The 25,384-nt window shown below is 39.5% G+C and overlaps 2 protein-coding genes across 2 annotated transcripts; one reads left to right on the top strand and one right to left on the bottom strand.

The window, feature by feature from the left end:
- The first annotated feature begins 121 nt into the window (after positions 1–121).
- LOC113269521 (olfactory receptor 52P1-like) lies at positions 122–17,797 on the top strand. The gene has a single exon (XM_026518398.4). The coding sequence runs from the start codon at positions 10,554–10,556 to the stop codon at positions 11,499–11,501; it is 948 nt and encodes a 315-aa protein (XP_026374183.2). The 5' UTR covers positions 122–10,553; the 3' UTR covers positions 11,502–17,797.
- Positions 17,798–23,930: 6,133 nt separating this feature from the next.
- Positions 23,931–24,884, bottom strand: LOC113269522 (olfactory receptor 51G2-like). Its single transcript, XM_026518399.3, has one exon. It carries the CDS (start codon positions 24,882–24,884, stop codon positions 23,931–23,933), a length of 954 nt encoding a protein of 317 aa, XP_026374184.2.
- Between the last annotated feature and the right edge of the window lie 500 nt (positions 24,885–25,384).

Here is a 25,384-nt window from a genome sequence, read left to right as displayed (position 1 = left end):
TTCTTCCTCTCCCACTCCCCCTGCTTGTGTTCCCTCTCTCGCTGGCTGTCTCTGTCAAATAAATAAATAAAATCTTAAAAAATAAAATAAAATGTTTAAAAAAAAAAAAGAAAGAAACTTCTCCGAGTCCAATGTGTATCTGCATCTTGTCTAGAACAGCATGGGATGGACAGTGTGGACGCCCCATGGCAAAACAGGGCTGTATTTTTTTTTATATTTACTGCCACTGTCTTTATGGAATTCAGAAAACAATTTCAGGGTTTCCTTCTCAGAATTTGGGCACCCAGATTAGAGAGGGAGGGAGGGAACTTGCTAAATATTTCCTGAATGAATGAAAGAATATCCTTTTATCCATGTTGCCCCCTTATCCTAAGTGAATGTGCTGCTCCAATTCCAAACAGGTCCCTCCTCTTCCCTGAGTGCCCCTGTATCCCTTACTTCCTGTGTGTGCCTCCTGCCCATCTCTGGCCCTCCAGTTTATTTGCTCACACACCCCATTCTCACAGATTGCCTATTCAGCCTGAATGCCTCATAATTCATCAAGCTTCCTTCTTTCCAGTTTTAACTGAAATATAGCTCTCATTCCATTACAATCCAACTCCACTTATCCAGTCTCCTCCTGCCCCAGAACCTCCCTAACCTGCTTGGCATGAGTGTTTTGTCCAGTCCTTACATGTCATTGTACTATGCTTCCTGTTTCATAGTCGAGATGTCAGCAAATGACAAAAGGAACCCTGGGTCTTATTTCTTTCTCTTCCCCAAAGTGCATGTGGTTCCATACCTAGAGTATTCAGTCAGTATTATAAACTACTTGGTGGGCTTACCCCTTTTAACATGAGAGGACTTTAGAAAGATGTAATTGGGGGACTGAGTCCCCCAAATGGTCATGGAGGAAGTAAGTAGCAGAGCTAGGACTAGATTCCACAATTTCTAACCCCCATGCCAGGATTCTGTTTACAGGACCATGCTGCAAAGATACAGCTAGTTGTTGCTAAAACCTTTAATAAGCAAATGTAACTGACCTGTCCCTTCCGTCCCCCTATTTCAGATTTTTCCTTTTTGTCCCAGGACTATCCCAGCAGCTATGACTGTGGTGAGGCCAGAATGTGAAGTAGGAGGAAAGCAAGTGGAACCAATATGGGATTAACTAACCTGGTCTGGGTTACTTAGTTAAGGCTTTCTCGAAGTGGTCCCTAATGCACAATACAGGAGCACAGGCCTGGGAAGCAGAAAAGGATTTCTTCTAATGGCGGTGTGGGAGGACCTGAAATTTGTAGAAGATAAAGCCTTCAGGGGGATAGAAAGCAGGTCCTCTGTTCAACAGACAGACATACGAGATGAGAATGCTAGAAGACAAGAGAATCAGGAGGTGAGATAATGCCTGAGACAAGGATAAATTCTTTGGGCATGAGAGGTACTGAGAAAGGGACTCTGCCCGTGCACTCCAGAGCTCACCTCCCCATACACAGCAACCTAGCCTGTTCCCCTCAAACATTACACACACTTCTTGTAGTGGCTCTCCACTCAGCCTTCAGGTATTCCTTCTAGTCATTACTATTCTCAGTCTGATTTCTGTCATTATCCTGGTTACTCTAGTTTTCTCTACCAGCCCAGCTTACATAGCTGCTTTCCTTGACCTTTCCCCCCCAGGTACCCTGTCCCAGCCCTCTAGTAGCCATCTGACCTAGCACAAGTACCCCTGCCTGGTCTCTTTGCCCCTCACCCCATTCACGCCACCTCCATGACTGTGCCCTGGTACGCCTGGTCTTCCCTACCACCATTGGCCTGATGTGCTCTCACCCAGCCAGAGGTTCAATTCATTTTCTGTTGGTTTTAGGAAAAACTGATGAAATTTTCCTCTTAATGAGAGAAAACTGGGAAAGAGAGTTGGAGAGGTCTGGTTATATCCTCATAATCACCTACTCTTTTCCCAAAAGAAAAAGAAACAGCAGGCCCAATCCCTGAGCAACATCCTGAAAGGGACCCGAGATGGGCCTGGCGTCTTCCCTGGAGGTCACTCTAGAGACCTCTGTCCCAGTCCCTGCTCTTCTGGGGTTCCTGGGCCTGGGTTCTTACCCTACTCCCTCATCACTCTGTGGCATTCAGTGCCTCCCTTGAGGCAGAGCGTAGTCTGGCTTCACCATCACTGTGCCTCTTTCCACCCTCACCTTCCTTCCCTGCAGGACCTACTGAGAAATAGAGCCTCCTCAGAATATGCATACAGCTGCCCACTGCGTGCTTGTATTATGACTTAGAAAGCTGGGGTACAGTTATAACTAGGTCAAGGTTATCTGGTTTTTTAATTTGGTTTAGAGTTTTGATGTTTCCTTTCATTTTGTGGATGGAGCTGTGAGTTGAGGTTATGAGTGGGAGATTAGGTTTAAATCCCAGTTTGTGGCCTTGATGAGGCACTAACCTCTGTTTCTTGGATCATTCCCTTATCTAACGTGGGGACAAGTATCCTAGTCCTGCCTACCTCTCACAGTTTGGAGAGGATCCAGTGAGATCACTTAGCTATACTTATCCATGTTTTTATTTCTGAATAACTATCAACTATTAATAACAATACCAAAGGGGATGCTTTCCTCCTGTGACTGGTCTCAGCATCTGCTATTCTGCTGTAGTCCTGAGAGGGGAAGTTGGTTTTCACAGGGGCTGCTCTGTCATTTAACCTGAACTAATTCTCCATGAGACATCACAACAGCTCCTACTGAGACCATATATTTCTGGCTTCCCCTCTCGTCCCACAGAAACATCCAGATTCTGTATTAGATGTCCTAAGTCTTATCCCTCAGGAACAAGCACTCAATTGTCTTCACTGGAGTCGTCAGAATACATTGGGTTTAGGTGAGCCTTCTACACAGAGCTTGTGTTGTTGAAGTCTGAGTTAGACTGAGGAGACAGAGACAGGTGGTGATCCTGACTTGAGGTTCACAAGCTCATGTTGGGAGCAGTCAGAGAGGAAGATACGCAGGTTGAAATAGGGAAAGATCATGGTAATTTTATGCTTAATTTTTTTGAGGAACTGCCATACCCTTTTCCACACCAGCTGTACCATTTCGCTTTCTCATCAACAAGGTACAGGACTCCTATTTCAACACCTCCTTAACACTTAGTATGGTCTGTTTTTTATAATACCCATCCTAATGGATATGAAATGGTAGCTTATGGTGTTTTTACCTGCTTTCCCCTAATGATTTGTGATGTTGAGCATCTTTTCTTGAGCTAATTGGCCATTTGTATATCTTTGGAGAAATGTCTATTCAAGTTCTTTGCCCATTTTGAATTGCATTGTTTTTTGTTGCCTTGTAGGAATTGTTTATATATTCCAGATATGAATCCCTTATCAGATAGGACTTGCAAATACTTTCTCCCATTCTCTCTTGATAGAGCCCTTTGAACTAAATGTTTTCATTTTCATGAGGTTCAATTTATTTTTCTTACCTGTATTTTAGGTGTCCTATTCAATAAAACATTGTCAAATCCAATGTCATGAAGCTTTTTACCTATGTTTTCTTCTATGAGTTTATAATTTTAGAGCTTCTGTTTTGTTTTTTGATCAACTTGAGTTAATTTCTGTATATGATGTAAGGTGAGAATCCAACTTCATTCTTTTGCATGTAGATATCTAGTTTTTCCAGCATCATTTATTGAAAAAACTAATAATCAATTTTTCCATCTTTATTGAGGTATAATCGACAAAAAAATGTATATTTAAGGTATACAATTAGATGTTTTGATATACATCTACACTGTGAAATAATCCTCACAGTCTAGTAACATCGTTACTATTTTTTTCATGGTAAAAGCACAAGATCTACCATCTTAGCAAATTTTAAATATAGAATACAGTATTGTTAACTACCAGTAATCAATTCTTTTTTTTTTTTTGCAACTAACGATTTTTTAATTCTTCTGACACATAAGATTTTAAGATAATAACTGGAATTACTACTGATAACATTATACCAAGACATATTAGATTTCTAGGAATTTCATGTAATTTGTAGAATACATATACCAAATGAAGAAGGGTTAGTATTACTTTCTCTTTGGCAGTGCTTCCCATGTAATTTAGCATATCAAATAAGCCTAATTAGTGTAATATCTCTTTTTTTAGAAGGAGAAAAAAGACTTTTTTGTTTGTGTGATTTTCCAGGGAACTTTTAGGAAATCCTGTTGCTTCATTTAGAATTTGATGTGGGGAAGTTTGTCAAAAATATCAAAAAGATTTTAAAACACTTTGTCAAATACGATCATAGGTCATTGTGAAACAGTACTCCATTATCAATTTAACCAAAGTAACAAACACTTCACAAGACAGATACAGAAAATTATATAGTTATATTTAAAGAAAAAAAAAACTTGGCTCTTTTTCCCCCCACTTTCAGAAACGTCTTTATTGTTTGTTTCTTTAAACATTTCTCTGCATGTATTTCAATATGGTTTACGTATCCATTTTATTTTTTCATTTAAATTCAATTAACCAGGGTATAGTACATTATTAGTTTTTGATATAATGTTCAGTGATTCATTAGTTGAGTAGAGTACTCATCATATCACGTGCCCTCTTTAATGCCCATCACCCAATTACCCCACCCCTCCACCCACATCCATCCTTCCTTTTCCACAACCCTCCGTTTGTTTCCTGGAGTCAAGAGTCTCATATGGTTTATCTCCCTCTCTGATTTTTTCCTATTCAGTTTCCCCCACCTACCCTTATTGTCCTCTGCACTATTCCTTGTGTTCCACATATGAGTGAAACCATATAATCCTTGTGTTTCTCTCACTTGTTTCACTTAGCATAATATCCTCTAGTTCCATCCATGTCGTTGTAAATGATAGAAACTTGGATCTTTTAGTAGAGACTTGGAGTTAACTAATCAAAGACCAGTGTGAAGCATGGTTGGCAAGACACCAAATCTTTGTTTTCCAAGTAGATTACTTAATAAGGAAAGAAAAACCTTTGTTTAAATTTCTTGTTAAGAACAGACCAATAGGGGCAACTGGGGGCTCAGTTGGTTCAGCATCTGCCTTCAGCTCAGGTCATGATATCAGTGTCCCAGGATCAAGCCCTGCGTTAGGCTCCCCCCTCAGCAGGGACTGTGCTTCTCCCTCTGCCCCTCTACCCCCGCTCGTGCTCTCTCTCCTGCATGCTCTCTTTCTCTCTAATAAATAAAATCTTTTTTAAAAAGACCAATAATCTAAGGAAATTGTCCTTTTAACAGAGAAAACCAAATTTTAATTCTGTACCAGATTTTTATATTAAAAAATTCATTTAACTTAAACTTATTTTGATTTTAGCCAGCTTAACTTCACATTAAATTACATTCCTTTCCAAAGATTCTTTTTCTACAAACCTTCTATAACTTTCTTTTTTACATTCAGATTTTATTCTTGGTTTTCCTCTTCCCCATTTTGAAATAGCCTCTCTTTAGAACAAAATTACTTTGTTTCCTCACAAAAATGTATTTCCATTCCTCATACCTTCTTTTTTTTTCTTCCAAGATTGTGTTTAGATTCAAGTTAATATATAATGTAGTATTAGTTTCAGGAATAGAATTTAGTGATTCATTACTTACGTATAACACCCAGTGCTCATCACAAGTGCCCTCCTTAATACCCATCACCCATTTAGCCCATCTCCACACCCACCTCCAGCAGCCCTCAGTTCGTTCTCTATACCTGAGTCTCTTACAGTTTGCCTCCCTCTCTGTTTTCCTATTTTATTTTTCTTTCCCTTCCCCTATATTCATCTGTTTTGTTCCTTAAATTCCACATATAAGTGAAATCATACAGTATTTGTCTTTCTCTCACTCATTTTATACATAAACATAATATACTCTAGTTCCATCCCCATTGTTGCAAATGGCAAGATTTTATACTTTTTGATCATCAAGTACTATCCCATTATTATATATGTATACACCACCTCGTCTTTATCCATTCATCAGTCAATGGACATTTGGGCTCTTTCATAATTTGGCTATTGTTGTTAGTGCTGCTATAAACATTGGGGTGCATGTGCTCTTCAAGTCAGTGTTTTTGTGTCCTTTGAATAAAGATCTAGTAGTGCAATTGTTGCACTGTAGGGTAGTTTTATTTTTAACTTTTTGAGGAACCTCCATACTGTTTTGCAGAGTAGCTACACCAGCTTGCATTCCCACCAACAGTGTAAGAGGGTTCCCCTTTCTCTGCATCCTCCCCAACATCTGTTGTTTCCTGAGTTGTTAATTTTAGCCATTCTATCAGTAATCAATTCTTAAACCCCATCTTGCTCAAACCCCTGGTAGCATATGGCAGAGATGTACACTTCCTGCTTCCCGGTTTCCCAAACAACATGCTGAAGGTTTTCTTCCTACTTCATTATGTCCTCTTCTGAGTGTCTTTTATTGTCTAGTTCTTCTCTTCCCAGCCTCAGATGTTGGGGTCTCCTCTATATTCATTCTTTAGGTGATTTTATCATTTCTCATAGTTCTAACTATTCTTTAATGCCTCTCAAATGTATATCTTCAATTCTGATATCTCCTCTGAACTTCAAATTTGGTAAATATAACTTGCTCACCTGACAGCTATTCTTGAATGTCTAATATAATATATATAATATAATGCATAACATAATGTATAAGATGTTGAATCACTATGTTGTACACCTGAAATTAATGTAACATTGTGTGTCAACTATAGTCAAATAAAATTTTTAAGTGTTTTAAGTGTTAACTTTAAACTGGGCTTCACTGGTTGCCAGAAAATGCCCATTATCCCTTGTCTGCCATGTTTTACACCTGCTGTCTTCTCTCCTTCATGTGCACCTTCCTCCAACCCTACCTTCTATTTCTGAATCTTTGACGAAGTTTTACAGCACTAACCACTTTTCTGCTGAATGAGCCTGTGTTTTTTTATATCTATAGGTCTCTCATTAAATTATAAGTAATTTTTATGTCTGCCCATCCAAACCAGACTGTGAACGAAGGTGTGATCCTAATCACTCTGTGCCCTAGCATCTAACATAATTCTTTGCATATAGTAGATGCTCAATGATCATTGAATCCAATAATAAAATGAAAATTTTTTACCAAGCGCTCAGCATAGACCAAGCAAAACAATAAGTGCCTTGCATATGTCATCTCATTTAATATTCACTGCCTCCCCATTTTACAGTGAAAAACTGACCTTCAGAGAAGCTAAGTAGTTTAACCAAAAGAAACATTGAGAAGTAAATATTTGGGACACATGGAAGGGGCCAGGAGAAAAAGCAAAATTAGCAAAATTTCCTAAACTGTGTTCCTATGCCAGAAAAACTTTAGGATTATTTGTGTGCAAGGGTCTGTCCACCCACCCCCTTCCTATCTACTCTGAGCTCTCAGGATAAATTTTCTCTATTACCCTATTTTCCCCCCTTACCCAAATATCCTTGCTTCAATTTTCTGCCTCTTTCCAGAATCCCAAAGGTCTTTTTAAATGCCTTCATCCCCAGGGAATTTTTACTCTCAGTTAGAGCCTTAATAATAGGATAAATATTCTAGCCTTCTTGCTCCCCACACGCTACCCGAGACTTCACTACCACTCTCTGCCCCAGACCTGGTAAGTCTGTCTGTGTATTTAACCCTATAATATGCACACTACTAGCAGGCCAAAGACCTGGCTGCACTAAGATCATTTTCTCACTGAGGTGGTCTCTACTTCAGATAAAAGGGACTTACAAATGAATCACACTTTTTGATCACTGCTATGTGCCATGTAGCGCTCTTCAGATAAATGTCCCCTATAAGGATTCCTCACAATAACCTCTGAAGTAGGAATCAACCTCTCCATGTCACAGATGAGGAAGCAGGTTGACAAAGGTTTGGTGACTTGATTGAGGTCACATAGTTGGTGAGTTGGTAGAGCTGAGATTTGAAATGGGCTGCTCTTACTCTTCCACTAATAAAAGTTGCATCCTTGGCAAGTAGCTTTCAGATGTTCATGAGAACTTCCAGTAATGAACAACTTGTTCCTTTCCTCATGAGGCAGCTTTGTTCCTGTACTTGAGCCCTTGTTCTAACATATTTTAGGTAAGGCCTTTTTTAATGCCAAACGCTAAGGTAATTTAGAACAATGAGAGAGACATAAAGTCAAGTATTCTGGGTGAGTCATATGCAAGAGGCTGAGAGTCTCTCCTTGCCATACCTCTAGAGACAGATGAATCAAAAGAAAATCACAGTATAGCAGAAGAGCATTCACAGGTAGAAAAATAAAGCTGTAAGAGTGTCTAGCCACTCACCTCCACCATGGAGAGGGTTCTATAGTCATGCCACTCACCTTCCAGCCCACATCCTAGAGATCATTGAATCAGAAGTGGCAAGAGAGCCTTTGAATGCTGGAAATGATAATACATCTCCTGCCTTGTATCACTTCCCAGTGCCCTACACTCTTACCCTGCACTTTTTTTAATGAGATCTAACTCAAATATTATTGAGGACAGAAAGTGATGACCCCCAAGGACTTCACCTTGATCTCTCTTAGAATCTGGGTATACTGTGCTCAACATATGCTTTTCCCACTTCATTTTCTCTATCTGTGCAAATGGGTCTGAGGCAAGGGGAGCATACTGTCATTGTGCGATGTAACTACAAAGAGTGAACATTCTTTGAGAGGCAACTCAGGGGCTCAGGAAACTTGACTCAATTATTAAAAAGTTGAGTGGAAGAAGGAAAAAAGGGGAAGAAAGCAAGGCTATCCCATTTATGTCTGGATTATTCAGCTCTCAATTTTCTCCACACCAAAGAAAGGTCATTGCAGTATGGACACTCCAAAACAATGTCTTAACTAAATATACGTACCTTTGTCTTCTGAGTACAGCCTTGTTCTTGCATTTTATACAGCAACATATAGAGGCACACAGTTACATGCTGAACTAAGCACAGAGTGTGCTCATTCATAGAACGGTACAGTTTTACATATACCAATTTACAGGGACCTCCCACCCAGATTGTTCTCTGTCCCTGACCCTTCAGCCACCACCAAAACTGAAATACCCTCTGGATATAGTTGACCCCAACTATAGAAATGGTAGAAATTCAGGGAGGGGAAATAGCACAGAAGAAATAAAAGGTGGAAGGGATGATGAGACATAAATGGACAAGATGATTGTCTCAATATCACAGTGACAGCCATAGTTGGCATTGGGATGGCATCCTGGTCCAGGGTTCCTTTACCCAGACCACATTAGAAGACATTACCCTTTCTCTTCTTGCCTCTTTCTTTCTGGGTATGATAGCTGATATAAGGGATTATAAGGAATATTGCAGCTTAATGTTAGAGATATAAATAGGCTATCTCCAGATGGTTCAATTAGTTCCACTGTCTGTCTCAACTAGCAACCAGATCACAGTCACATCCCATTATACTAGAAATCAGTGTGAGAAAGGTACTCTTCTCTCTCCTATGTCCATTCCTGGCTCTTGTTCTCAACTTTCCTTTTCATCCTCCTGTCCCTCTACTGTCCCCTTCCTGACTTTCTTATTTAATCAAATTCTTTCTCACATTCTGAATTACTGGCTGGCTAGTGGATAAGAGAGTACTGAGAAGGTACATGTAGGTAAGGGACGATCAGGGGATACAGAAAGTGTGGATAATACACAAAGAGATGTGGTGGACATTGTTAACATTTGCTTACAGTTAAAAATTATGTTCCCAGTGATTAAAAGTCACTTCTCATACCATCTTTATGTACCTTTGATTTTTATGAAACTATGTTTTCATCCCTCAATAACTTTATCAGATCACATATGGCCAAATTAGCCTGACCTCTGCCACTGACCAATTCTGCATGATTTCACTTGTTTCTACCAGTTCCATACAGACACCTACAACAAGCACAGGATCCTAGTACTAACATGAGCCAGGCAAAGTTACGGCTTTAGCAGGCTATAAGAGACTCAGGCTCTCACCATGTGGTGGTGGTTCTGGGTCAGAAGCCACATTCTGAGCCTCATCCATGAGTAACCATGGACTCAGTGCCCTGAAAAAAAACCATCGAATATCCCCCCACTTTCCTTTCTATTACTTCTCAGTCCTGATCTTCCCATCTTGAAAAGTAACTACATTTGAGTCTTCCATTCAATCTGCCTGACCTTTCATCATTACATCACCCTTTTATTGTCACATAGGCAGATGGATCAGAAAGAAAGAGCATAGGCAGAATAGGATTCACAGGCAGATGGAAGACTGGTAAGATTCTCTAGTCAATTACCTTCACCGTGGAGAGAGTTCTATAGCCATGCCACTCACCCTACAGCCCCAGCCTAGACATCACTGAATTCGACACAAGTGGAAAGGGCTCCTTTGATCCCTGGTAATGATAATTTCACCTCCTGCCTTGCATCACTTCCCAATGCTCTACAACCTTTTTATCCTGGATGTTTCTCATGAGCTAGAACTCAAATATTTTCTGCTGCCCACTTTGTTTCAGCCACAGCATAATGAATCCCAATGGCTTCAGCTCTCAGGGCTTCCTGGGGTTCAGAGCAGAGTAGTAAGGTCTTCTCTACCTACCCTACCTAGACCTGACCATGCAGTTCACAAACCACAGCCATCAGAACCCAAACTCTTTTCTGCTCATGGGAATTCCTGGCCTGGAGGCATCCCACTTTTGGATTGCATTTCCCTTCTGCTCCATGTATACCCTGGCAGTGCTTGGCAACATGGCAGTGCTACTGGTAGTGCGATCAGAGCCTGCCCTGCACCAGCCCATGTACCTGTTCCTATGCATGCTGTCCGTCATTGACCTGGTACTATGTACTTCTACTGTGCCCAAGCTCCTTGCTCTTTTTTGGACAAATGCTACTGAAATCAAGTTTGGGGCCTGTGCTACTCAGATGTTCTTTATCCATGGCTTTTCAGCTGTCGAATCTGGTATCCTGCTAGCAATGGCCTTTGACCGCTACTTGGCCATCTGCCGGCCACTGCACTATGGGTCATTGTTGCCCCCAGAGGCTGTGGGCAAGCTGGCAGCTGCTGCTGTGTTTCGTGGCTTGGGGCTCATGACCCCACTCACCTGTTTACTGGCAAGGCTGAGCTACTGTAGCCGAGTGGTGGCCCACTCCTACTGTGAGCATATGGCTGTGGTGAAGCTGGCTTGTGGGGGCACACGGCCAAACAACATATATGGCATCACTGCTGCCACGCTGGTGGTGGGCACAGACTCCATCTGCATCGCTGTCTCCTATGCACTCATCCTCCGGGCTGTGTTAGGCCTTTCCTCCAAAGACGCAAGGGCTAAGACATTTGGCACTTGTGGCTCCCACCTTGGTGTCATCCTTCTCTTCTATACACCAGGACTCTTTTCATTCTACACACAGCGCTTTGGCCAGCATGTACCCCGGCACATCCACATCCTCCTGGCTGACCTCTACCTTGTGGTACCACCCATGCTAAACCCCATCATCTATGGCATGAAGACCAAACAGATCCGGGATGGAGCCCTCCGACTGATGAAGCGGGGCATTGTTCAGTCTTAAATCTTCAACCCCACTGTGGAACTCTGTCTTCTTCCTTTAGGCCTCGAGCAATTGTTGAAGGAGGCCATTGAGAGGATGTGGCCACCAGTTAACCTGTGAGCTATCCAGGGGCATTTGGGCATTCCTTATCACCTCCTCTGTCCCTGAAATTTACATTCTGCCCACCACTCCCACAGTGAGGGCTGTTCCAAGTACACAGCCTTGAGAGAGTAAGGTATTGTTGAGCCCATCTGGACCCAGTTAAGGCCTCTATATAAACTTTTAAAATTTGGCAGATGGGTACTTATCTTGTGGCCACCAAGACAAATCTCATAAATAAGTCCCTTGTTTTTTAAGCCAGCCACCTACTCATCTGGAGTAGCCTGCCTCTTTCCTTAGTCTCTGCTTGCTCTCTGTGTATGGGAGCCAGTTTGTGAACCAACACCAATGGTTAAGAGACCAGTAGTTTACAGCATGGTGGAGAGAGAGAAACCCACACTCAGTGGTATCCTTACTTTGATAAGGAAACATAGCGCAAGTCTGATGGGTGAAAAATTGTCAGATATTTCCCATTTGTGATGTAGATATAGTTACAAAGCCTAGGGATTCCCTGTCTATTGGGAAACATCGTCACCAAGCTGATGATGGTCTCCCAGGGAATTTCACACTGCTCTTCTGACATGGCTCCTACCTTCCAGGAGACCTTGGTAAAATGAGAAAGATATGACTGATGATGTGAAAAGGAAAAATAATCCTTATCCATTGTCAGGTGTTCCTATTCTGATATGGATACATGAATACCTCTCTCAGTAAACTCCAAGTTTGACAAGAGAAACACAAACACAGAGAAGAGAAGCAGAGAGATGGAGGCAGAACACTCAGCAATGGGCCATAGGGACAACTGTGTCCACTGTACAGAGGAATAAGCAACAAAGTGTAATGTTAATCTAGGAAGGTGAGAATTTTCATCTTTTCACTGAGTATGTTAAAAATTTAGGGGTATGGACTTGATTAGGTCAGAAGTCCTTGTGGAGACTGTTCAGCATTAGAGGAGAACTACATATAGGGAGACAACAGCAAAACAAATTAGTTTAATTAGCCAAATTAAACAAATATGATTAGGATAAGCACAGGGACCATGGGTATTGAGTAAGGACACCTAACTTGCTCAGGGAAAAGAGATCCCAGTACCCACCTCTTTTCATTCCACATCTGTACAGGTAGGAAAGGCTGCTTTCTTAGAAAGCAATGATGCCTGGGTGTAAGGTGTGGGAACAAAGTCTCAGAATAGATGATATCAAGTCTTCTGTTCCCTGGGAGTGGCCATGTGGAGCTGCCACGAAGCCTCAAAATGTCCAGGGAAAAGAGCAGACCCCTTCTTTGGAGGGAAAATAGAGAAAGCAGTCCAACTTGACCTCCAGAGCAGGTTTTAAAAATGAAAATGATGACTGTGATGAGAAGGCCCGTTAGGATCCAGAGTTCACAGTCTCTGGTGTTGACATCCCTGCCCAGAATCCACATGCAGATTGGTAGGGAGTTAATAGGTATTTGGCTCTCAGGCAAAGCATTCTAATAAGTTAGAGAAGAGCTTCCACAGAAGGCCACTAGTAGGCTCAGGAAGACCTAGGTCATCAGAACTTCATCCAGTTACAGCAGTGGATTAGGTTAACATTCTGCAGTGCTTCACAAGAACATGCATCATCTTCTTATAGTTTCATAACCATCTGATGAGCGCACATAATTACCCCCACTTTACAGAGCCAGGGGCAGAAGATTGGGAAAGTAATAACTTGCCCAAGAAATCAAGTAAATGTCAGAGCCAGAATTCAGATCTTTTTAATTCTAAATTCTGTGTTGTTTACCCCTTATCCAGTAAGTTCCTATAAGTCTAGACCCTGCAACCAAAAATCTAATAAGATTTAATCTAAGAATGAGGGGATAATTCTTTTCCTAATATCACTGAGCTTTCCGAGAATATGCAACATGCCAAACACTTTTCTAGGGTTTGGAAATATAATGATGATTCAGGAAGATAAATCCCCGGTGACAACTTAAATAGGAGACCTCAGTAAAATCCCCCCACCCATGTACTCTCAGTGACTCCAGTGTTACCATAATAATTCTTCATCTTCATTCTAGGGCTCAAAATTAGTAGCTTTGATTTGCCCACAAACAGCCCAGGTTGCCAGGCAACTAGAGACCTCAGATTGGGCAATAAATTCTAATCCCCAGGATATTTAATTCAAATTATGGGGGAAATCAAAAAAACCAACTATACTCTATTTGGGACCATTGGTTACAGTTGATTTATTTTTCCAAAACTATTTTTAATGAGGTATAATTTACCTAAAATAAAATGCATATGTTAAATATATAGTTAGATAATATTTGACAAACGTACACATCAGTCTAGCCACCACCTTAATCAAGATGCAGAATATTTCTATAATCCCAGAAAGTTCCCCTATGCTCTTTCTAGGTAAAACCATTAGGGGTCCCCCACTGAGAAAACCACTGTTTGGTTTTGATTACCTTGCATCAAACTTACTGTTCTAGAAGTTCCTATAGGTGGAATGATATATATTCTATATGTCCAACTTCCTTGGCTGAACATATTTTTGAGATTCATTTGTATTGTGTGATGAGCTGTGAATTCCTTTTTATTTGCTAATATTCCATTGCATGAGTACACCCAAGTTTAACTATTTTGGGACACTTGAGTTTCTTCCCTTTTTTTTTTTCTTGCTGTTATAAATAAAGCTGCTATGAATATTTCTTAAGCTAAAAGTGGCATTTCTGGGTTATAAGGTAACTGTATGTTTCACAGAACATGCCAAATGGTTTTCCAAAGTAACTGTACCATTTTATACTCTCGCCAGTGATGTGTGACACTTCTCAGTTGTTCCACATCCTGATCAACACTAGAAACTACCATTCTTTTTTTATTTTAACCATTCCAATATGTGTAAAATGGTAATTTTGGGGTTTAATTTGCATTTTTCTGATAACTGACATTGAGTAACTTTTTACACATTTACTGTTTGTGCATACACCTTCTATGAAATGCCTGTTAATGTCTTTTGTCCATTTTTATTGAACTTTTTGCTTATTGATATTTACTAGCCATTTATATATCTTGAATACAAGTCATTTGTCATATAAACATAATGAAAATATTGGCCGAATTTTGTGGCTTAACTTTTGATTTTCTCATAGCTCTCTTTTGATAAAAAGAAATTTTTAGTTACGCATAAAGTAACTAAAGAATCGTTGAACACTACAACAAAAACTTATGATGTACTATATGTTGGCTCACTGAACATAATAAAAAAAGAAAATTTTAGTTATAAACTCAAAATTAGCAATCTTATTCATGGTTAGTGCTTTATTTTATAGATTTAACTTTTAATTTTAGTTCTGTGATCCAACACAAATAATAATTGTATATGGTGTAAAGTAGAAATCAAGATTTATTTTTTCACTTATTTTTCACTTTTCCAGAATTTGTTGAAAAGACTCTTTTCCAAATTGAATTGCCTTGGCAATTTTGTCAAATATCCGTCAACTCTTTATGTGTGGTTTTATTTCTGGATTTTCTTTTCTCTTTCATTAATCTGTTTGATTATCATACCAATCTCATATCCTCATATCAACACTGTCTTAATAACTTTATAATAAGTCTTGAAAGGAAGTAGAATAGGTCCTCCAACACTGTACTTCCACAGTGGTTCTGGCTGTTCCATATTCTTTGCATTCCTATATATATTTTTTGAAATCGATTTGCTAGAAAACATACAGTCAAACCCTAGTAATAATTTTTGTAGAAATTATTTTTTTCTGATCTCATATTGGCTAGGACCTCTGATACAATATAAAATAGAATTAGGCACAAACATCCTTGCCTTGTTTCTGATCTTAAGAGGAAAGTATTCAATCTTTCATAATTAGGTATCATGTTAACTGTAGGTTTTTCATAAGTTTCCTTTACCAATTGTTGAAAATTATCCAGATGGTGTTAAATTTGGTCATCACTTTTTTTTCATATTGTTAGGTAATCATGTGATTTTTCTCCTTCATTCTATTAATGGAGTATACCAATTGACTTATTTTTAAATGTTAAACTACCTTGTATTCCTGGAATAACCCCACTTGGTTATGATGTACTATCAAATTTGTATATTGCTGGAACAGTTTGCTAATATTTTGATAGGGAAATTGAGTCTATGTTCATGACCAGATATTGATCTTGTAATTTTCTTTCTTGTAATTTCCTTGTCAAGTTCTTGTATCAGGGTTTTGTTTACTTCCTAAAATGTATTCAAGTATTCCCTGTTGCTTTATTTTCTGAAAATGTTCATATAATATTTATTTATTTCTTAAATATTTGATAGAATTACACAGGAAAGAAATCTGGGTCTGAAGTTTCCTTTGTTTTTTATTTTACATTTAATTTTTAATGAATATAGTTTTATTCAAATTTTCTATTTTCACAATCTTTCCATTTTCTCTAAATTGTCAAAATAACAATTGTCATAATATACCAACATATGTATAAAATTATTCATAATATCCTTTTATTATCCTTTCAATTCTGTAGGACTTGTAACCTTTTATTATATTGGTTATTCATGTTTATTTTGTCCTGTCTTGTCATGCTGTTAAGGGAGAGAGATGTATCAATTTTATTAATTTTTAGAACCAGACTGTGGCTTTGTTGATTTTTCTCTATTTGTTTTTCTTTAATTTCTGCTCTTTATTTCCATTCTTCTATTTACTTTGGGTTTAATTTGCTCCTCTATTTCTAGCTTCTTAAGGTGGAAACTTAAGAACACTGATTTTTAAAACTTTTTTTCCTAAAAACTCACATGTATAAGCTTCTCTGTGTGCATTGCTTTAGCTGTATCCCACAAATTTAATGTTGTGTTAAAATATTTTATACTACTGTTTAATTTCCCTATTGTGACCCACTGGTTGATTATTTTAAGTGTGTTTACTTTTCATGTACTTGGTGATTTTCTATACTTATTGCTATTAATTCATAATTTAATTCCATTATGGTTGGAAAACATAGGCTGTATTTCTGCCCTTCAAAATGTATTCAGAGTTGTTTTATGGCCCTGGTATAGTCTATCTGGGTATCTATTCCATGTGCACTTCAAATTAATATTCCTTCATGTTTGGAGGGTATTTTATGATTATCACTTAGGTCAAGTTGATCAATGATCAACTTTATCATATCTTGAAAGATTTTTTATCTGGTTCTCCTATTAGTCACTGACAGGACTGCTAAAATTTCTAATTACAATTGTGGTTTTCTCTATTTTTCCTTTTATTTGTCAATTTTGCTTTGTGTATTTTGAAGATCTGTTACTAGGTGTATACACATTTATAATTATTATATATTTTTTTCCTTAAAATTTTTTTATTTAAATTCAATTTAGGTAACATATATTGTATTATTAGTTTCAGGGGTAGAATTTAATGATTCATCAGTTGCATATAACACCCAGTGCTCACTACATCAAGTGTCCTTTATACCCATCACCCATTTCCCCTCTAGCAACCCTCAGTTTGTTTTCTACATTTAAGAGTCTCTTACAGTTTGCCTCCCTCTCTGTTTTCATCTTACTTGAACTGACACTTTTAGCATTATAAAATGATCCTCTTTATCTTGAGTAGTAATCTGCTTTTAAGTCAATTTTGCCTGATATTATACAACAAACTTTCTTCTGCTTAGACTGTACAGTACATTTTCCATCATTTACATTTAAACTGTCAGTTTATATTTATATTTAGTTAACTGTAAAGACCAAAAAGTTGGGCCTTGCATATGTATCTAGTCTGACAAATTCTGCTTATTTATTCCATTAACTGGAATATGTAGTAGTCTGTTTACATTTCATGTTATACTTGGGTGTAGGTCTATCTTACTATTTGTTTTGTATTTGCCTCCTTTGTTCTTTGTTCCTTCATTTCTGCTGCATTGCATTTGGGGGGGGGGGGCTGGTAATTGAACATATATTGAAATACCATTCTATCCCCTCTACTTGTGGTTAGTTTCATATTACTTTTGTATAGGTAGCTCTAGGGCTTACCCTATATACCCCTAATTTATCACAATCTTCCTTGAATTAATGTCATACCACTTCCTGCAAAACATAAGAATATTACAACAGTTCAGTTCCATTTACTCTGTCTTTTGTGCTATTTTTATGTATATTTTACATAAAATATATATTTGCATATATTTTATGCATTATAAACTTTGAAAACTTAAACTACTTTAAAGAATTTAATAAAACTATTTTATGCATATATTTACTATTTTCAGCGCTCGTTCCTTCCTATAGATCTAAATTTTCATATCGTATTTCTCAACATGAAAAACTTCCTTTAGCATTTTTGTAGTGTAAGTTTGTTGAAAAGAAATTCTCTGAGGGGCTCCTGGGTGGCTCAGTCATTAAGCGTCTGCCTTCGGCTCAGGGCGTGATCCTGGCATTCTGGGATCCAGCCCCACATCAGGCTCCTCCACTGGTAGCCTGCTTCTTCCTCTCCCACTCCCCCTGACTGTGTTCCCTCTCTCGCTGGCTGTCTCTCTCTCTCTCTGTCAAATAAATAAATAAAATCTTTAAAAATTAATTAATTAATTAATTAATTAATTTTTTAAAAAGAAATTCTCTGAGATTTTACCTGAAAATATTCTTACTTAAAATGTATTTTTGATAAAAAAAATTTTGCTAGCTATAGAATTCTAGATTGACAGGATTATTTTTCCTTTTAGCACTTTAAATACATTGGCCCATTATTTTTTTAACCTCATTTTTTTTCTTATGAAAGTCTTTCATAATTCTTATTATTCCCATAAATGTATCTTTTTTCAGAAGCTTTGGTTACATTTTTTTCTGTCTATGTAGTTTTCATCAGTTTGACTTTGTGTCAGTGTGTAATTCTCTTTATATTCATTTTGCTTGGGTCTCTGAATTTCCTGGGTCTGTGAGTTAATTTTATAACTTTGTAATAAAATTTGGAAAATGTTTTTAATTCACCAAGTATTTTCTGACCCGTTTTTCTTCTCCTGGGACTTCAATCACTTATATGTAAGACTACCTGATAGAGACCCAAATATCATTCTATTTATTTAAACTCTTTTCTGTTTCTATTACCTGGTTAATAGAATACTGGATAATTTTTATTGAGTTGGTCTTCAGGTTCTCTATCCTTTCTTTTGCATTATCTAATCTGATGTTATTCCCAACAATGATTTTACTTCAGATGTATTTTCAGATCTAGAATTCATGTGATTCTTCTATGCAGCTTCTAAATTTCTCCTTAAATCCCCATATCATCAGGAGGTAATCAGGAGAAACACTGGACCCAGGTAATCAGAGACTTCTCACCTCCTCCTCTGTCCTAGGGATGTATGCTCTGTCTACCACTCTCACATTGGGAGCTGTTCCAAGGACGTATCCTTGAGAGTGTAAGGTGTTTGAGACCATCTGGGTGGTATACATGACTAAGCCCAGTTAAGGCCTCTCTATAAACTTCTAAGATTCTGGTGGGTGGATGTGAAGATCAACTCACCTTGTGGCTTCCCATGACAAGCCTCATATGTAAGTTCCCTTTCTTATTAAATCTTCCACCCGCCAATCTGGAGTGATTTGCCGCTTTCTTCAGTCTTTCCTTGCCTTCTGTGTACAGGGGCCAGTTTCAGATTGCACCTGGGAAGCTCCCAAGAAGGTTGCATACTAACCGTCACCTATTTATCCATCTTCTTTGTATTGTTAAACTGTTTTTATAGTTATGCTAAAATATTTGTTTTAATATTTAATTCCAAACACAGAGAAAATATTTGTTTAACCCAAAATATGAACTATGAGAAGTCTTTCTGCTACTTTTTTTCCTCTTAATTATGCCTTTTTTGTTATGTATAGTAATTTTTCAATGTATGCCAGACATTATAAATGATGTATTGAAAAATCTCTTGATCCCATTATCTTGCCTTGAGGAGTGTTTAGTTTTTGTCTATCAGGCATAGTTTACTTATTGATGGGTCAAGATCTTAGCCTAAGAGGTTTAACTTCAGGCTTTCAGATTTTATTATTCTATTTTTCTCTTATTCCAAGATCAAAGCCCTTCTTATGTGGATATCCTATTAAGGCACAGCTTTTCTGAAGGTTTAAAGTCTGAGGTGTTACCAATTGTTCTCAACTTAGTGAAACTAAAATATCATACTCTATCTTCCTAACAGGAAATTGCTAATGTCAGGGATGCTACTCTAACTTAAGCTATTATACAGTTACTTTCTTAGTTGCAGTCCCTCTGACCTTGTAATACAGGAAAAATTATACCTGGTGGCCAGGATCATTGCACTCTCTCCTCCTTCATTCTTGTCCAGCTGGTTCATCATAACACGTACTGCTCTATTATCTCGTCTTCTCCTTAGGTCCACTGTTCTCCTCACTTAAGGGTCCATTCTAGGGTCCTTTGGTTTCTCTTTCCCTTCTGATATCCACTATTTAAGCATTCTCCCAGCAGGGTTAGAGGTCCAAGCCCTTCTCATCTTATAACTCCAATAGGCTTGAGGCCAGCATTATATCCTCTTCAGATGAGTGATTAGATGGGCTTAAACAAGTTACTACTACTACTAAATGCTTTGAAGTAAAGAGTAGATATAAAGTAACTGCCTGGACCATCTCAAGAGTCAGAAGACGGATACTAAATGTTTTGGTGGCTAGAAACAGAAGAATGTCCATGTGAAGTGGGTCAGGACAATCCATTCAGGTATTCTAAGAAATAGAGACAGTTGCCAGTCTTAAGATTGGTATACAGAGCCTGAACCACCCTAGGATACAAGGTCAGAAGAGGAAAAAGACAGCAAAGAAGGGAAGAAACTGAGGAACTAAGAATCTGTATAGGAATTTTATTATGTTAATACAGTGTTTTTCAACTGGAATTCAGACTTCTGGGATTCTTGGGGTGGAGAGATAAGGGGTATACCATAGTTATACATCCTACAACTTTCTTTGCATGGAAGTTATTTCCTCTAGAAGCAAACACTATATTTCTCCCCCTACACTGTTCTAAGGTATAACCGGGCTTGGAAACCATGAAAAGTGATGAAGTAGATCTTGAAGATAACAAGAAACTTCTTGCAAAGCACCTGCTTCAAATAAGGTCATGTCATGATTTCCAGGCAGAGAAACCATTATCTTCTTGTGAAGGAAAAATAAGTGCTTCTGCTAGTCTGGAAAGTTCAGAAAATATTGAAGGTTCAGTAGATGTAGGCTCATTCACTGAAATGCCTCATTTCTTGTTCTTAATGTCCCACACTTTCTGTACCAGGTCATCTACACCAAAGTAAATTTTATATTGAGACTGTACATTCAGTTGTCTTTATATTTCTTCCAGCCTTAAAATCATATCCTGGGTCTTATTTCAGTAGTCTGTCTTCTGGCTGCAGGAAATTAGAGTCCCTTTTTAAGCTACCATGGAGGACCTCTGCCTTTTACTGGTGTAGGCCGGAAGTAAGATTTTTTTTTAAGATTTTTTTATTTATTTATTTGACAGACAGAGAGACAGCCAGCGAGAGAGGGAACACAAGCAGGGGGAGTGGGAGAGGAAGAAGCAGGCTCCCAGTGGAGCCTGATGTGGGGCTCGATCCCAGAACACCAGGATCATGCCCTGAGCCGAAGGCAGACACTAAATGACTGAGCCACCCAGGCACCCCTTTCAGTATGATTTTTTTAAACTCCAATTTTCTGCATGGGTGGAGGATAGTCTTTTTTTTTTAAGATTTTATTTATTTATTTGACAGAGACAGTGAGCACAAGCAGTGGGAGCTGCAGGGAGAGGGAGAAGCAGGGGCTCAATCCCAGGACCCCAGGATCATGACCTAAGCTGAAGGCAGATACTTAACCGGCTGAGGCACCCAGGTGTGGGTGGGGGGGGATAGTCTTATTAGCCTAAAGGTTAAGTGCAGGAGATTTTAGATACATGTACATAGACTTTTTTTAAACTAATAACAAAATCTAAAAGCAGTTTATATATATATAATCTCACACTCTGATAATTTTAAGTGGGCGAACTAGTAGTGAAGCTTTCTAGAAACCATGTTCGGATTCCACATTGTGTCAGGCTCAAATACTTCAGTAGTTATCAGGTCTGTGGGCAGAGGAAGGCATTACTGGAACATGCTGGGATGTCTGTACCCTGAAGGTAAAGTAGTAGAGACACAGACCCCCAGATCTCTTCCAGTTCTTGATGTCAGTGGAGCCATGGAATGTAAGAGTGGTCGTGCTATGGTGACAGCAATTAAAATGAGAGAAGTCTCCAAGTTCAGTGCTGCTGTTGAGAAAAGGTAAAAATTACAAAGCCAAAGGATCCCTACAATCCTAGATTGGGTGTCTAATATCCAAGCTTGATTCTGCTAACCCTCTCAATAGAACTTTTCCAGCCTTGGAGCCTGTATACATTTTTTGTTTTGTTTTTACTGCCCAAGGCTGCTTGTGATCCTGAACACCGTCCCGTCAGCTGTGAGTTTCTGACAGAAATAGGTGGGACCCTCCTCAGCAAGATGGACATGCTGTCTCTCTGATCAGAACCTTCCTATTTTGGGGTGGAAGGTGAAGTGGGCAGAGCGGCCTAGATAACACAATTGCTTGTTCAATCCAAGATTTATGTCCCTGATGAGGAAAATTGTCATATAGCACAATATAGCACATACGGCTATCTTTTCAAATGACCTCCTCTTCCAAAGCAGCCTGTCAAACTAGACTTATTGGAGCCGTTAGTTGGCTACTACTGGACATAATATTCTAAAATGGTAACTCGAACTCATGATTTATTATCCTAGCTTCTTGACTTCTATCGGCAGGATCTGTGACCTTCAGACACACAGGGTTGGCAGTGGCCTTCTCCTAGTTACTGATAAGCACAGGGATCTGAGTTCCTTAGAATCCATGCTACAGTGGCCAACGTAAATATATCTGATATATGGAAACAACCTTTCCAGCTAGAATTGCATGTATAGGGCTCACAGCTCCCCCATCCTGCCTCCTGCCTCTGAGTTCCTATTTTCTCATCTCAGCTCATGAAAATGATACATAGAAATGACTACAAAAGCAGTAAATTACCAATTATCTAGATAGCTATAGATAGAAGCAAGAAGTTCCAAATAGCTTTATTGTGGCTTTTTCTATTAAATTTGAGTAGTGGTTTTCTACTAGGAATATCCCTATTTCGATTCTCCGTGAAATGTTTGGTTATTTTAGGGCTGAGCAGGCCAAGGTCAGTGCTAATGCTGGAGTGGGATACCCTTCAGTTTCTGGGTAAAAAGTTCCTTCTGGAAATTTGCAAATAGCTTTGGGGAAATCTCCACAAAAAACTTAAGCTCCTCTCTGAGCTGCACCCTTGGAAATAGGCTTCTTGATCATGTGATATAGAGACAGACACACCTTGTCCCCAAGGCCCCTGACATCCCATCCTTACCTCATTCCATCGCAGTTTACCAGCTGCTCATTACCCCCACAAGCCTCAGACATTCACATCTCTCAAGTCCTCTTCCTTCCTGAAGATGAGCCATAAAGACTTTTTTTGTCCCTTCGTCTTCGCTACTCATTTATTCAACAATATATTTTGAGCACCTGTAATATGGTAGACACTGTTCTAGGAGCTGGGGACACATCAGGGAACAAAACAGTCCCCAATTTCTGTCCTCGTGGAGCTTATATCCTAGCAGATCGCCTGCATTGGAAGTGATTGGGCTGTTCCACCTTCACCACTGATGCCTGAGAAACCAGCACGTCCAGAAGTTCTGCTGAGCAGCTTTCCTAGGTTTAACAGTACCAAACGTCAAGCTCAAAGCAGAGACACATCCCGACAAGAATCGAGACAACACTACCGCTCCCTAGGCTGCAAATAAGTATTAGATAAATTCGGCATGTGCCATGTCATCCTGTGTGTTTCCCACCATCCACACCTTTGATACGTGAGCTGGTTAATACTGAACTTGGGAGAAGGCCAGTACTTCTAACTAACCTTATGTATAATAGGAATATAGTTCTTCCTTAGGCTTTGAAATGAAGTGGGGGGAGGGAAATCCAGTGGGGAAAAGGAGAAACGTGCCTGCGCAAATGAGTATGCACACACATTCCCTCAGTTGCTGTGGCTGGGTCCCCTAGGAAGGATGTCACAGTATGAGTCTGAAGTAGTTTAGTTCTAGTCAGACAGAGCAATGAGAGGATTATCACGGTAATACTTAAATATATTTTTCAATGGTCTCAGTCCCCCAAAATTATAATTATAAAAGCTGATTGTGCCCCCACAGAGGGCTCAACAAGAAAAGCTGAATCATTCAAACCTCAAAAATTAACTCTCCGCCACTAATTCTCCCCCACCCCAAGACCCGGGTTTCCCCACAGGGGTCTTGTGTTTCTGGGTCCTTCTGGTCTTCTAGGAGATATCAACCCTTTTCTGCTGGAAGCGCTTTAGGAGGCCCTGACGTATCTGCTTAGACTTGATGCAGTAAACAATGGGGTTCATGAAAGGTGGGACCAAGAAGTGCAGGTTGGCCATGAGCACTGCCAGAGCAGGATAGCTGTGCTTCTCTACTCGGTGCAACACAGACAACCCCAGTTTGGGCAAATAAAAGATGAGAACGATGCAGAGGTGTGAGACACATGTGTTGAGTGCCTTGAGCCTTTCCCCAGGTGATGCAATGCCCAGCACTGTTCGTAGGATCAGGGCATATGAGAGCACAATGAGGAAAGAGTCAAGGCCCAGTGACAAGAGGATGGAGACCAGGCCAACCAAGCTGTTGATCTGGGTGTCTGAACAGGCCAATCCCACAAGGTCGCAGTGCAGGCAATAACCGTGAGACAGTACACTGATCTGGGGAAAAAGCAGATGCCGCAGGAGGATGGGTCCTGGGAGGTTGAGCAGGACAGCCCTCACCAGGATGGCAGCCCCCACTCTGGCCATGGCTGAGTGGGTCAGAATTGTAGCATAGCGCAGAGGTTCCCGGATGGCAACAAAACGATCAAAGGCCATGGCCAGCAGGACACCGGATTCCACATAAGTGAAGGCATGGATGAAGAACATTTGCGCTGCACAGAAATCAAAGGGCAGCTCACGAGCACCCAGCCAGAAGAGCCACATCATGGTGGGGAAGGTAGAGGCACAGAGTCCCAGATCAGAGGCTGCCAACATGGATAGGAAGATGTACATGGGTTCATGTAAGGATGGATCTGTGCGGATCAGGAGAAGGATGATACTGTTACCCAGGATGGAAACCACACAGATGAGGTTGATGGGGATGGAAACCCAATGATGAGAGGCTTCCAGGCCTGGAAAGCCAGTGAGGAGGAAGGTAGAATGACCAGAAGTGCTGGTGTTGCAGGAGAACATAGTGATTCCAGGAGGGAGTTGTCCGCCCTACAAGTAAGAGGCATTCATTCATTTGATCATCACTTACAGAGTCCCTAATAGGCATGGGATGGAAAGGCAGAGCTGCTCCATAACCCTTTCTTAGGCCATAAAAGAAACCTCATTCCCTTTAAAAGCCCATTCCCTTCCATCTCCTGACTAATTTAGTCTTCTCTTTGGATATAGTGACAATGAGTACATTTTTTATAATAATTTTTTATTATGTTATGTTAGTAATGAATATATTTTAAGAGTTGATCTCTGCTTACTGCTTTAGCCACTCAGTATCTTCTCTTGGGCCTAAACAACCTCCTTTATTCACTTAAGCTATATCCAAAGGCCTATCTCCAGAGTGTCTCCTCAGATTAAATAATGAAGAAAGAATAATTTTCTGTCAAAATTTAGGATGGTATTATGAATAAGCAGTAGAGACTCCCTTGTTATTTGTTCTTAGATGCAGGTTTTCCACAGACCAACATATC

Source organism: Ursus arctos, unplaced genomic scaffold (genome assembly GCF_023065955.2).
Source record: "Ursus arctos isolate Adak ecotype North America unplaced genomic scaffold, UrsArc2.0 scaffold_22, whole genome shotgun sequence".
Lineage (NCBI taxonomy): Eukaryota > Metazoa > Chordata > Mammalia > Carnivora > Ursidae > Ursus > Ursus arctos.
The sequence above is the reverse complement of the archived record's forward strand: the minus strand, read 5'-3'. Positions and strand labels throughout refer to the sequence as shown.

What these genes read in the sequence shown, in the direction of transcription:
- LOC113269521 (XM_026518398.4), top strand. Translation starts at nt 10,554, where the DNA reads ATGCAGTTCACAAACCACAGCCATCAGAACCCAAACTCTTTTCTGCTC.
- LOC113269522 (XM_026518399.3), bottom strand. Translation starts at nt 24,884, where the DNA reads ATGTTCTCCTGCAACACCAGCACTTCTGGTCATTCTACCTTCCTCCTC.